Source organism: Notolepis coatsorum (assembly GCF_963971535.1).
Source record: "Notolepis coatsorum genome assembly, chromosome: 1".
NCBI lineage: Eukaryota > Metazoa > Chordata > Actinopteri > Aulopiformes > Paralepididae > Notolepis > Notolepis coatsorum.
This window is the reverse complement of record NC_140165.1, coordinates 225314453-225326879: the sequence shown is the minus strand read 5'-3', so window position 1 is coordinate 225326879 and position 12427 is coordinate 225314453. Positions and strand designations below refer to the sequence as shown.

The window sequence follows — 12427 nt, the reverse complement described above, 5'->3', positions numbered from 1 at the left end:
AGCCACTGCCTGTTCCTGTCCCTGATGATCTCATAGGTCATCTATGGCAATGTCACCCGGTGAGAGGGGTGGACGTTGTCTACCCATTTTTCCCCTCAATGGTGGCCTATGTCCGTCAGGGCCAGGTGGTCTCCCACATCATAGGCCTTACTCCTGCCTACGTGCAAGTCACGCGGGTGGCGGGTTTGGTCGGCATGAAGGAGGGCGTGCCACGGCTTGATAGGCCGATGGCGGCGCTCCTTTGTCCGGAGGTGGTGTGGGAGCCGTTACGGAAGCCGGTTCCCCAAGGGAAATCGGTGAGGCGGTTGGCATATTGGAGCGACCAGTCATTTATCACCGGAACACAATCTCTAGCTGCCGCGTCTAACATCGCGCAGCTGGCAAGATTCATGTCCGGGATATTGACGGGCGGCACGGAGCTGACTGATTTACAGCATGATCAGCTCGCCCAGTCGGCAGGAGCCATCCTGCATCTGACTCAGCCGCAGGCTATAGCCGCTGGGAAAGTGCGCGCCCTGACCACTCTGATCCAGCGCCACCTTTGGCTGGAGCAGGCGCGTGTGCCGGAGAAGAAGAGGACTCCACTTCTGACGGCACCCCTCTCCGATGCTGGACTATTCGGGACGGCACTGCAGCTGATGACCTCAACCTGCAGGGAGATGCAGGAAGAACGCTCCGTGCTCCAGCCTCATTTCCCCCCGCCCGATGTTGCCGGTGGAGTCAGACGGCTGCCGCGTCGTTGAGGTTCCTCCGCCGCTGCCACCACCGCCACTGCTGGACCTTCAGCGAAGAAGGCCAGGAGGAGAGAGGGCGCCTCCGCTACTGCAGCCGGCCCATCTACGCCCGGAGGTGACAGTAGGGATTGTCGAGACCAGCCGCCGATCATTTACCGTCCCTCCGGGGCTCCCCGGGGTGGCAAATCCCGAGCGGCTCGTGGCAGGCCAGACCCAGTGACTTTTTCCCTCTGTGGTCCCCCCCTGTTTCCCTTCCCGGCCCCGCTATGATTTTGTTCGAAAATAAAGAGTCCCCTCTAAAGGGGGACTGAATTTTTTGTTAACAAACTGTGTGTTTATTCACCAAACATATGATGGGATTGCAACGTGTGAATCTTTCGCTAGTATGGGTTGATAGGAGGACTACATTCATGTTAGAGCTTACGCAAGGCCTGCAGCCTACACTCGGTTGAAAAAGGGTTTTTTCTGCCTCGACCTGAATCTCCACATAAAGGTAGAGGTTAGTTGTGTGCTCTGTTGCTTACACAGTGATATTGAGCTGCAACACTATTGTGTTGGGTTTGCAGTAATGCTCGTATGAAAACGTACCACGGCTCAGCCGTTCTCTCTCTCTATCAATGTTTTTCTGTGTTACAACATGGATGCGAGTGTAGGATTCACACACACACACAACTTGGTCTTGCTATAAACCCTGTTCACAGATGTGTCTGTGGTTAGCGTGCATCGTATTAGCTTGCGCTATTCATTGGCATTGCTACTAAAGGTATCATATGGCTATTGTTGTTGTTGTATGCAAGGGTTGGGCTTGTGAGGGGGTGCCGGATAAACCCCTCCTTCCCTCTTCTGATTGGTCAGGGGGTTTATTGGCCTCTCTTTTTCGTTCAGTCAGGGCCGAGCTGTTAGGCGGCTTGGCAGGGAGGGGGGGGGGGGGAAGGGTTTCCCAGACTCTGCACCCATCACAGGCGTTTGAGTCTTGGGTTTCCCCCCGTCATAGCACACGTCACAAGGCACGTTGCTATTGGACGATGACTTCCGTGAGTTTAGACCCGTATGTAGGGTCTGTTGTTGTCAAGTGTCAGGTAGAGCGTAGGAACTTAATGTTCTACTACGCTCAATATATGCGTAACTTGAGTCGGTTGGTCACATGACTCAATGTTACCGTGGCTTTTCAATCTATGGCTCACGTGGGAAGTCTCTCTGAGGAGTTCCGTCTCTCCTCTGTGGTAGGGATGACGGGATATAAAAATGTAAACAATTTTTACCCTCGGCTGCGTCAAGTGGGATTCATGTCAGTCGGTGTTTCTTTCTTTTTTAATAAAAAAGTGTGGAGAATGTGAAGCACGACAACCTTCTTGTCGTTCTCCCAGGTGCCTTGAAGGATCGATGTGGGGTCTGGTTAGACTGTCCATTGATATGTTTTGGGTCCCGACGCATACATAGTGCTGGCTCGGGGTGTTTCTGATAAAGAATCATGCGGGTGGCTAGTATGCCTTGGTTACTTGTTATTAAAACAGCGTTTTTATAAAGCAACTGGGATGGGGGATTTTTTCCTCTTTCCGCCTGTTACTGGGTCTCGACGGATTCTCGTTCATATCTGGGGGATGTTAACGGAATAGATCAGAACATAGGTAGAGGGGTCTCACACCCTTGGGGTGGGTCACCGAGCGCGGTTTAAACCGGACCGTCTGGGTGGCACCCTCTTTTCATGTTTTAGATCAACACGAGTAGGCATGTCGGCGTGGTTAGGGCACGGGACTGGTTCTGGTCACGCTGGTCCAGGTCAGTTAACCCGTTGTCCGCCGGGGATGCAGATCTGCTGTTCTGGTACCCTGAGGGACTTGGGCTTTTTTCAGGGGGAAAAATGCCGGGTCGGCCCGGGTGTCACAGGGTTAGGCGTTATGGAGACCCTTTGTTGGGTACACTTTGTACCTGGCACTATTATAAGGGGCTGGTTCTCCTTCTTTCGCTCCTCTCTCACGCATGGCGAAGAGGGGGCTGTTGGGGTGGTCTTCTGGACCTCCTCTGGGAACCCTGTTTGCTTCCCGAGCCGCCGGGCCCGTTCCGAAGTAATGTTTTGTTGAAACCGTAGGCCTGGGATAACCCTTTTTTTTTTGGAAACTGAAACACTTGTGTATACCCGCAGGTGTGTTTTGGAGTTTTTTCTTGAGGGGTTATAGGAACAACCACCGTCTGTGTACAGAGAGGGTGGTTGATTCCCTCGTGTGTTGGTGCAGAGTCAACTCCCGGGTTACCCGGTTGAGTGTGCCCCTGCACGTTCATGACGTCTGCCAATCGTGTCAGCCTTCTCTGCCTCGACCGCTCTGGGTGTTTTTTTTTTAATGGAGGCTTTGTCATGGTGCTCAACAACGCCAGCATATGCCCCTTCCGCCGGGGGGGCTGTTTTCAGTTGACTCCTTTGGCGCCTGTCTCGTCCGCAGTGCTCCAGGCTCAGGTCTACAGCCTGCTGCCTGGTTTCCCCGGTGCGCTGCCTGCTTCCGTTGGGTGCTTTTTGAGTGTTTTATGGCCATGCTGACTGCCTGTTCTGCAGGGTCAGTGTGCCAGGCGGTGTACTATTGGGGGGTAAGGGCCTGCTCTTGGAGGGGCTCTATCCGAATACGCTGGCGATGTGGGGGGAGGTGTCACTAAGTGACCGCCTGGTGGGGTCTTGATGCCTGGCGTCATTGACCTCTCCGGGCCCCCTTTTTCCAGGGGATCCAGTCCCTTCAGTGGGTCTGGGTCTTCCTCCGCGCTCCGCTGCTACGGCCTTGCCACGGGGTTGGGTTTGCTCTTGACCGCGTGATTCTGGGGGCAGTAACGAGGGTTGTTCCTTCCGTTCGTTACCTGGTGGCATGCGGGTTGTGCGTGTGCATAGTCGTGGGGTCAAGCCACGGTCTGCTCACCCTGTGCGTTGAGTTGCTTGAGTTCCTCTTCGCACGGTCGGATCCGTCTCCCTCCCGTCCTCCAATAGGGAGGGTATCCTCCATTAGGGAGGGTCGGGGGGGCTCGGTCCTCCCCGGTCTGATGGTTGTGGGGGGCCTCAGCGGGGTACATTTGTCAAGCTTTGGCTCCCGCTCAGCTCCTCTTGTGCAGAATGATGCTGAACGGCAGCCATAATGAAATAGAACGTAAGGTTATGTATATAACCAAGTTCTATGAATTATGGTGACGCTCAGCATCAGGACGCCGCTGCGGCCCTTGATCTCGCCTTGTGGTGAAAGTTTGGGAAGGAGGCGAGTAGGTGACCACACACCTGCTTATGAAGGTAAGCGGATAGGGGTGTGGCCAGACGAATGTTGGGATGTAAAGGTACATTGTGGAATTTTTTATTCAGTGCTCGTGCACGAAGTGAAGTGCGTGCAGAATGATGCTGAGCGTCACCATAATTCATAGAACTTGGTTATATACATAACCTTACGTTAATTACTAACAACATATTTCCTTAGCTTTTTTTGAATTGTTGAATTGAAAGTACTGTACTTCAGTACAATTTCGAGCTACTTGTACTTTACTTGAGTATTTAGATTTTAGGGAACTTTATACTCCACTACATTTCAAAGGAAATATTGTACTTTTTACTACATTTATCTGAACCCATCAGTTACTAGTTACTTTGAAGAAAAATATTTTGTATGTATGAAGATTATATACTTTCACATTTGAAGCCTGTCAACTTCAAGAGGACGTAATCAGAGCAGCATAACTGAACCACAGACCACTTTAACACAACATTTAATCATACCACTTTAACAATCTTCAATGGATCAAGGTTTGAATGCTCCCAAACACTGGAATGCACAAACATCATGTAGAATGTATCATGCAATAGCAAATACTTCTTTACTTTTATCAGAGTACACATTTATCTGAGTATTTCTACTTTTACCTAAGTAAAGGAACTGTGTTCCACCTGTTAGGGATTGTTAGCAGAGGGCCCAGGCGCAAACAGATACGAGGGAGAGGTAAAGGTAGATTGTCAAATATGAGCACTGCTCCTTTAATTCGAGTCACTTGGAGCCAGGGGTCATAGGCGGCGGATGGGCTTATGGTCTAGGTAGGCTGTATTGGGAACGCCCCCTGGCGCGTAGCGCGAGAAAAATTTGACCTTTTATTTTTGGTTTCACGCAAACTGTCCAGGTTCTGATTTCATATACACACACACTACTAGGCTATACTACAGCGAGCCCCACTCATTTATATATAGTGCAAATTAAGTGTTCAAATGAAGGCATCCAATAATATATGAACCATTGTCTTACCTTAATGCAGATAAATGCGACGTTTCGTCTTGGTGAGAATTGAATCACAAGTTGCAATGAAGTGAAAGTTTTTCGTAATTTAGATCTCATCATGCTTTGAAAACAATGTACATACAGTAGCTCTAAAAAGTTTCCACGATTTGATGAACTCGGACTCTCATCATGTCCTCTTAGAGCAAGCCCTTGTTTGCCAAGATAAAACAACATACAGCCTCAGGTGATCGCTAGTTATGCCTCCTCGCTTCTCTACAAAGCGATCGGCGGGCTGAAATTCAGAACACAGATGTTTGCTTTACTCTCCCTGCGGGATCAGATTCAGGATGATCATGTGAATGATGTGATTGGCCACATTATTTAACCTGAGCCTATGCGTGATTGGTTACTGCCTGTATACCTGGAATGTTAAACGCTGCCACAGATTGACACCTTCGTCGTTGACACCTCGGCCAGCGAGCCGGCTGCAGCACAAGACACACACTAGCCAGCAGCCTGCGCATATATATTATATACATTTCAACAGTGGCGGCCGCTGGCGCTGGTGCCTTGTGGTTCGCAGTTCACGTTAATAGGTCGAGTTGAAAATGTAATGCTCTGAGATGCTCTGGAGCAATCTCTCTCGGTCTCTCGGATCAATCAAATCAAATTATTAACACATGTATGTTGTCATTTTAAACAACTCACCATTCATTCATTATGCATCAGCAGCAGCTAAATTATGTTTATAATGTTTGTATAATGTTTATACAAACGGGTGCGTGCGATGTGATTGGTACAGACAGTACTGGATGCGGTCTGGAATGTCAACTGTGTCACCACACCTACCCATTGACACCTCCGTCGGGGCGACCCCCCCCCCCCCCCACACACACACACACAGACAGGCTGCCTAATTCTGCAGTATGCCCAATATTATTTATATATAAATGCTAAATATTTACATCAGACATGTACAGACAATGTACAAACAAACAATAATTCTACATATTAGGTACAGGCAAGCATATGGTGTTAGAGTTCTGCAGGGATGTTGTTGACAAGTTCTTTTTTAAGCATGTTTTGAAGTGGGGGTGGGTGGGGGTGGGTGGGGGCTCCTGCCAGATTTCAGTGTATTCAGGCCGTCTGGAATGTTAAGTGTCACCACACCTATCCATTGACGGACCCCAGCCCCCCCACACACACACACAGGTACACAGGGGGAAAAAATAAAGGCTAATTTTTTTTTTTTTTTTTTTAAATAAATAAAAATAATGTGTCGACTGGTCTGGGAAGGCACAGCCTGCCCCAGCCTTATACACCCGCCGCCCATGCCAGGGGTGAAGTGTAACAAAAAACAGCTTTACTTCAAAAAGGAGCAAATAGCAACAAACAAGGATTCTCCAAAGGACAAAAAAAACTCAGCAAAGCTGGCAAGAAGATGATTGCAAAATCTAACTATAAAATAAACACTAACCAAAAACTCTAACTGTAAATGCAAAAAACAAGGAAAGTCACAAAACAAACACTAATACTTGGGAACACTTACTATGAGGCAAAAACAGGATCACGTGAGACAGAGAGCAGAGCAACAGCAAACAGGAATCTCAACATGGAACCGAAACAATGAACCGACCACAATAGTAGGGAACACACACCAGATATAGGGGAAACAATTAACACTAGAGACAGCAGGGCAATTAGCAAAACGAGACACACGTGAGGGAAAGGCAGAACTAACAGGGCTACAGGAAAACACCAGACCAAACACAATGGGGAATATAAACAGGGAAGCACACAGAACTAACTACACAAGAAGACTGAACACTAGACAGAGTAAACAAAACATACAAGGAACTAATAATTAATTACAAAGGGAATGAGAATAAAGACAGAACACAGTTAAAAAACACAGGAGACAATAAAAACGCCAAGAGTATAAGAATGTCCAAAGGTGGGGGCTGTTGAGGAGAGTAGGAGGCAGGGAAAAGTTCCTGCAAGGGTGGGGGCTGTTGAGGAGAGTAAACAGGGAAAAAGGGTCCAGGGACAGGCAAATCCTCATAGTACCCCCCCCTCCAGAGACGGCTCCCAGACGTCAGAAGGGACCGTCCGGGAACGGGCAGGACAGGGGGCCGGGAGAACACAGGGAGAGTCCGGGGGGAAAAAAAGTCAGGACGGACAAGGCCGGGACGAGCGACACCGGGGCAGGGGAGCGGCGACAGGAACCCAGGAGGGGCACAGGAGAAACGGGGCAGAGGAACGGGGCCGGAGAGGGGAGAACGGGACACGGGATCAGGAGGACCGGAGACGGGGACAGAGGCCAGGAGAGGGGGGCTAGAGATGGGAACAGGGACAGGGACACGGTGAGGGGGTCGAGGGGAACTGGTAGCAGGGACAGAGGGCCGATGAGGGGGTCGAGGGGAACTGGTAGCAGGGACAGAGGGCCGATGAGGGGGTCGAGGGGAACTGGTAGCAGGGACAAAGGGCCGATGAGGGGTTCTGGAGCAAAGGGGCGAGGGTGACAGGCCCGGAGTAGGACCCCAGGCAGGGGCTCCTCCAAGCGCCGGACTCGGGACCGGACCAGACAAACCGGAGCAGAGGTGCGAAGGCGACGACCTCGGAGCAGGACCCCCGACGGGGACCACCCCAGGCGCAGCCCTCGGGACCGGGCGCAGAACCCCGGATGGGGGTCTCTGCAGATGACGATCACGGCGTAGACCACGGAGTCGGACTGGACCAGAAGAGGAGTCGGGACCAGATGAAGAGCCGGGACCAGACGACGAGCCGGGACCAGATGACGAACCGGGACCAGATGAGGAGACGGGACCAGATTAGGAGACGGGACCAGACGACGAGACGGGACCAGATGATGAGCCGGGACCAGATGACGAGCCGGGACCAGATGAGGAGACAGGACCAGATGAGGAGACGGGACCAGATGACTCTCCAGGTGCAGATCGACCTCGGTGCAGACCTCTGCGTTGACCACGGCGTTGACCACGGCGCAGGGCTGGACCAGACGACTCTCCAGGTGCAGATCGACCTCGGTGCAGACCACGGCGTAGACCACGCCGTAGACCACGGCGTGGACCACGGGGCAGGGCTGGACCAGACGAGGAGCCGGGACCAGGAGACCTCCCAGGGACAGGAGCACGACCCGGACTAGACATCAGGGTCTTCCCGGGAGCCGGAGGAACAGGGGCAGCTAGAGCTGCTCTAGCAGGGGCTAAACTGGCAGTAGAGACTGGGTTAGCTACCTGGGTAAAGCTAGCTGCTAGGGCTTCACTAGCGGGGGCTAGGCTGGCAGTAGCGGCTGGGTTAGCTGCCCTGGCAGTGCTAGCTGCAGGGCCTGTACAAGCTGCGGAGGGTGCACTAGCCGAGAGGGTTCGGGTGCTAGCTGTAGGTGCTACACTAGCCGGCGAGGCTAAGGCGCTAGCAGCAGGGGCTCTTGCGGACGAGACTGTGGTGCTAGCAGCAGAGGCCCTAGCGGACGAGACCGAGGTGCTAGCAGCAGGGGCTCCAGCGGACAAGACAAAGGTGCTAGCAGCAGGGGCTCTAGCAAACGAGGCTGAGGAGCTAGCAGCAGAGGCTACATTAGCATTCTGGAGTAAGCTAGCAGGGGCTGAGCTAGCAGTGGGGGCTGTGCGAGTAGCCTGGGCTGAACTAGCTGACAGGGCTAATCTAGCAGCTGAGACCATGCTTGCCTTCTTAGCCTTGCTAGCCTTCTGAGACCTGCTAGCTGTCCGTGCTACGCTAGCAGACAGGGCTAAAGTGTTAGTCGGAGTAACATGGGTATAACCCATCCTGATAACTGAAGGGGCAGTTCTAGCAGGATAGTAAACACTGGCTGGAGGGCCAGACCAAGGAACTGAGACAAGAGAAACAGGGGCCATAGGGAACGAGCTAGCTGACGGGGCAGTCCTAGCTGTTGAGGCCTTGTTAGCTGCAGAGGCTAAGCTATCAGACGGGGCTGTACTAGCTGTTGATGCCTGGTTAGCTGCAGAGGCTAAGCTATCAGACAGGGCTGTACTAGCTGTTGAGGCCTGGTTAGCTGCAGAGGCTAAGCTATCAGACAGGGCTGTACTAGCTGTTGAGGCCTGGTTAGCTGCATGGGCTAAGCTAGCAGACGGGGTTGGACTAGCTGTAGGGAACAGGCTAGCTGACGAAGCTACAAGGGCTAGGCTAACCACAGGGGCAGGGTTAGCCATCGGGCCAGTGCTAGCTGCCTGAGCAGTGAGAGCTGCGGGGCCTAAGCTAGCCTTCCTAGATCTTCTAGCTTGCCGTGACTCGGTAGCAGTAGGAGCTAACGGGGTAGCTGTCGAGGCTACAAGGGCTAGGCTAACCACAGGGGAAGGGTTAGCTATACGGCCAGTGCTAGCTGCCTGAGAAGTGAGAGCTGCGGGGCCTAAGCTAACTGCTACACACACCGTGGGTCTAGCAGGCAGGGCTGAGGTGCTAGCAGTAGGTACCCTAGCAGGTGACGCTATGCTGGTGGTAGAGGCCTTACCAGCAGTAGGGGCTTGACTGGAGGCTGGAGGCTGGAATAGGCACTTGATCCAGTGTCTGCCATACTCCTCCAGCTGTGGGGCCAGCTCAGGGTGCCACTCCCTGAGAGAATAGAGCAGACGCAAAACCTCCTTCCTCTCCTCCAAGGAGGAGGAAGGTAAATCCCCCAGTCTGAACGCCTCCAAGGCGCTCAAAGCCTCCCTCGTTCTGTTCGCTGGGTCCAGACATGGTCGGTTCATTCTGTTAGGGATTGTTAGCAGAGGGCCCAGGCGCAAACAGATACGAGGGAGAGGTAAAGGTAGATTGTCAAATATGAGCACTGCTCCTTTAATTCGAGTCACTTGGAGCCAGGGGTGAAATGTAACAAAAACAGCTTTACTTCAAAAAGGAGTAAATAGCAACAAACAAGGATTCTCCAAAGGACAAAAACAAACTCAGCAAAGCTGGCAAGAAGATGATTGCAAAATCTAACTACAAAATAAACACTAACCAAAAACTCGAACTGTAAATGCAAAAAACAAGGAAAGTCACAAAACAAACACTAATACTTGGGAACACTTACTATGAGGCAAAAACAGGATCACGTGAGACAGAGAGCAGAGCAACAGCAAACAGGAATCTCAACATGGAACCGAAACAATGAACCGACCACAATAGTAGGGAACACACACCAGATATAGGGGAAACAATTAACGCTAGAGACAGCAGGGCAATTAGCAAAACGAGACACACATGAGGGAAAGGCAGAACTAACAGGGCTACAGGAAAACACCAGACCAAACACAATGGGGAATATAAACAGGGAAGCACACAGAACTAACTACACAAGAAGACTGAACACTAGACAGAGTAAACAAAACATACAAGGAACTAATAATTAATTACAAAGGGAACGAGACTAAAGACAGAACACAGTTAAAAAACACAGGAGACAATAAAAACCCCAAGAGTATAAGAATGTCCAAAGGTGGGGGCTGTTGAGGAGAGTAGGAGGCAGGGAAAAGTTCCTGCAAGGGTGGGGGCTGTTGAGGAGAGTAAACAGGGAAAAAGGGTCCAGGGACAGGCGAATCCTCACACCACCACTGAAACACACCACACTTTAGTCTGTGTCTGTTAATTTGTACTTCTGTGTATGAGACTGTGATATTTTCCCACAATGTTGTTTGGATGTAGTTGTTGTTGTTGACATGCAAACACATGGAACGTATGGCGCAAACAGCCAAGCGGCTCACAGGCGAGCAGCAGATGCCCGTGAGTGTTGTGCATGACACCAGGGCCAGGAAGCGGGCCAGCAGGATGGTGGCAGACCCATCCCACCCGGCTCACTGCCTTATCAACAAGCTGCCACCCGGCCGCAGGTTCTGCTACATCAGGACCAGGACCAACAGGCACCTGAACAGTGTTTTTCCCCCCAAGGCCATCACTCTCCTCAACAACCCCCCCCCCCCCCCCCACACACACACACACACGCACCTACATTATGGACCCATCCGTCGAGCCAGGACTGTGCAATATAGTATTATTTTATTCTCTGCTCTGTACTTTTAAGTATTTATTATTATTATTATAATTTTTTGTATCTCTTTTCCTTGTTTTTATTGCACTGTGGCACCATTTAAAATTCCAGATAAATTTTTGGGTGAAGTGCCCCTTTAACTCATTCAGCGCCAGGGTCCAGGGATTAGTCGGGTCCTTGTGGCTAACGTGCCACGTTTCCATAACATATTTTCACTGTGCGTCACTATGTTTGGAGAGCTATATCTATATTCTATATTATAGCTATGGAGCCAATACTATAGTCATTAGCGGTCAGGTGGCGTAGCGAAGATTGCGCTCATCACCAATGCAAGAGACTGCGGTCTCGACTCCCGGAGTCAGCATTGCCTTGGCTTGGGCTGATCGCTATACTAACTCGTTTGGCTGGGTTAGGCGGAGGGAAGCCGTGGGTGGGAAACTGGCGTTGTGGACAGCGACGCCCAGGCATGCGTTGCTCATGGGACGAGATTGCACTCCGTGCAGAGTAAGATTTGTGCAAAGATTTGGCAGAAGCGCGTGCACGCACACAGGAATGCGCTGCACTCGCCAACTCGCTATAAGTACCCACCTGGGCTACTTTGCATATCAATAGCGCCGGTCGTCAGGTGTGTTAAATACGTTCTCAGATACATTCACAATTTGTGAATGATATGTGTTACATTCCATTCGTAGAGGCAATTAGGCACTGTCTTTAGTCTGTGCTCAAGCGAGGGGACATTTATGCGCAAGCGCCGGGAGCGCGCGTGCACATGGTGCCATTAGCGTGCGTGCAATCACAGTTGATATCAGGAACGCACCGCTGGCGACGCCTACATGTCAGGTCTGGGCGCTTGCTCAGCGGAGGCAGGACTTGAGGAAGGCAGCGTAACCTCCCACGCGTTACACTTCACCAATGAGAGACCTCGCTGCCAGGTGAGAAGAGAGCCACTGGCTGGCGCCGCACGTGTCGGAGGAAGCGTGCGGATACTTCAGGGTTCCCTTGTACCGACCAGTAGGAGAACATGCGCACAACAACCAGGTAGGGGAGGGGGGGGAATTGGCACAACGACTAAATTGGGACGGGGAGAAAACAGAAAAAAAATCTGAGAAAGAGAGATACAATACTATAGTCATTTGACAGTGACTTTTTTCCTTCGAACATGCAAAAAAGAGAGAATTTTTTCATGCATACGTTCGCGCGTTATCCTGTGGTGAATATAAGTATAGTTTAGGAGTGATCCAGATTAATTCATGAAACGCTGAGTTATAGTTGGATCAAACTGAAATTGATGTCAGATAGTCCTTACCTGTGGTCGGGGGTATTCCAAAAAGAATATTCCAATTATCTGATCGCGATTTCCAGTATTGGTGTCCATCTGGTCCCGGACATAATTTGGCACAATTTATGGATTGAGTGTGCCAGATGCGTTTCGAAGTGGTCGG

The 12427-nt window shown here is 51.2% G+C and overlaps 2 protein-coding genes across 2 annotated transcripts in view; both read left to right on the top strand.

Moving 5' to 3' along the window:
• LOC311224138 (sucrase-isomaltase, intestinal-like) overlaps window positions 1–8129 on the top strand; it is a gene marked incomplete at both ends in the record, with an annotated part of 46817 nt that extends 38688 nt beyond the window's left edge. Inside the window, 2 exons of the mRNA XM_084308995.1 lie at window positions 7056–7282; window positions 8017–8129. Of these exons, the coding sequence (XP_084165121.1) occupies window positions 7056–7282; window positions 8017–8129 (340 nt within the window). The remainder of the gene's footprint in view (window positions 1–7055; window positions 7283–8016) is intronic.
• A 2546-nt stretch (window positions 8130–10675) lies between these two features.
• The window catches only part of LOC311224130 (sucrase-isomaltase, intestinal-like), a gene marked incomplete at its 5' end in the record, with an annotated part of 39615 nt that continues 37863 nt past the window's right edge, over window positions 10676–12427 (top strand). The window contains one exon of the mRNA XM_084308982.1: window positions 10676–10857. Within this exon, the coding sequence (XP_084165108.1) occupies window positions 10676–10857 (182 nt within the window). The remainder of the gene's footprint in view (window positions 10858–12427) is intronic.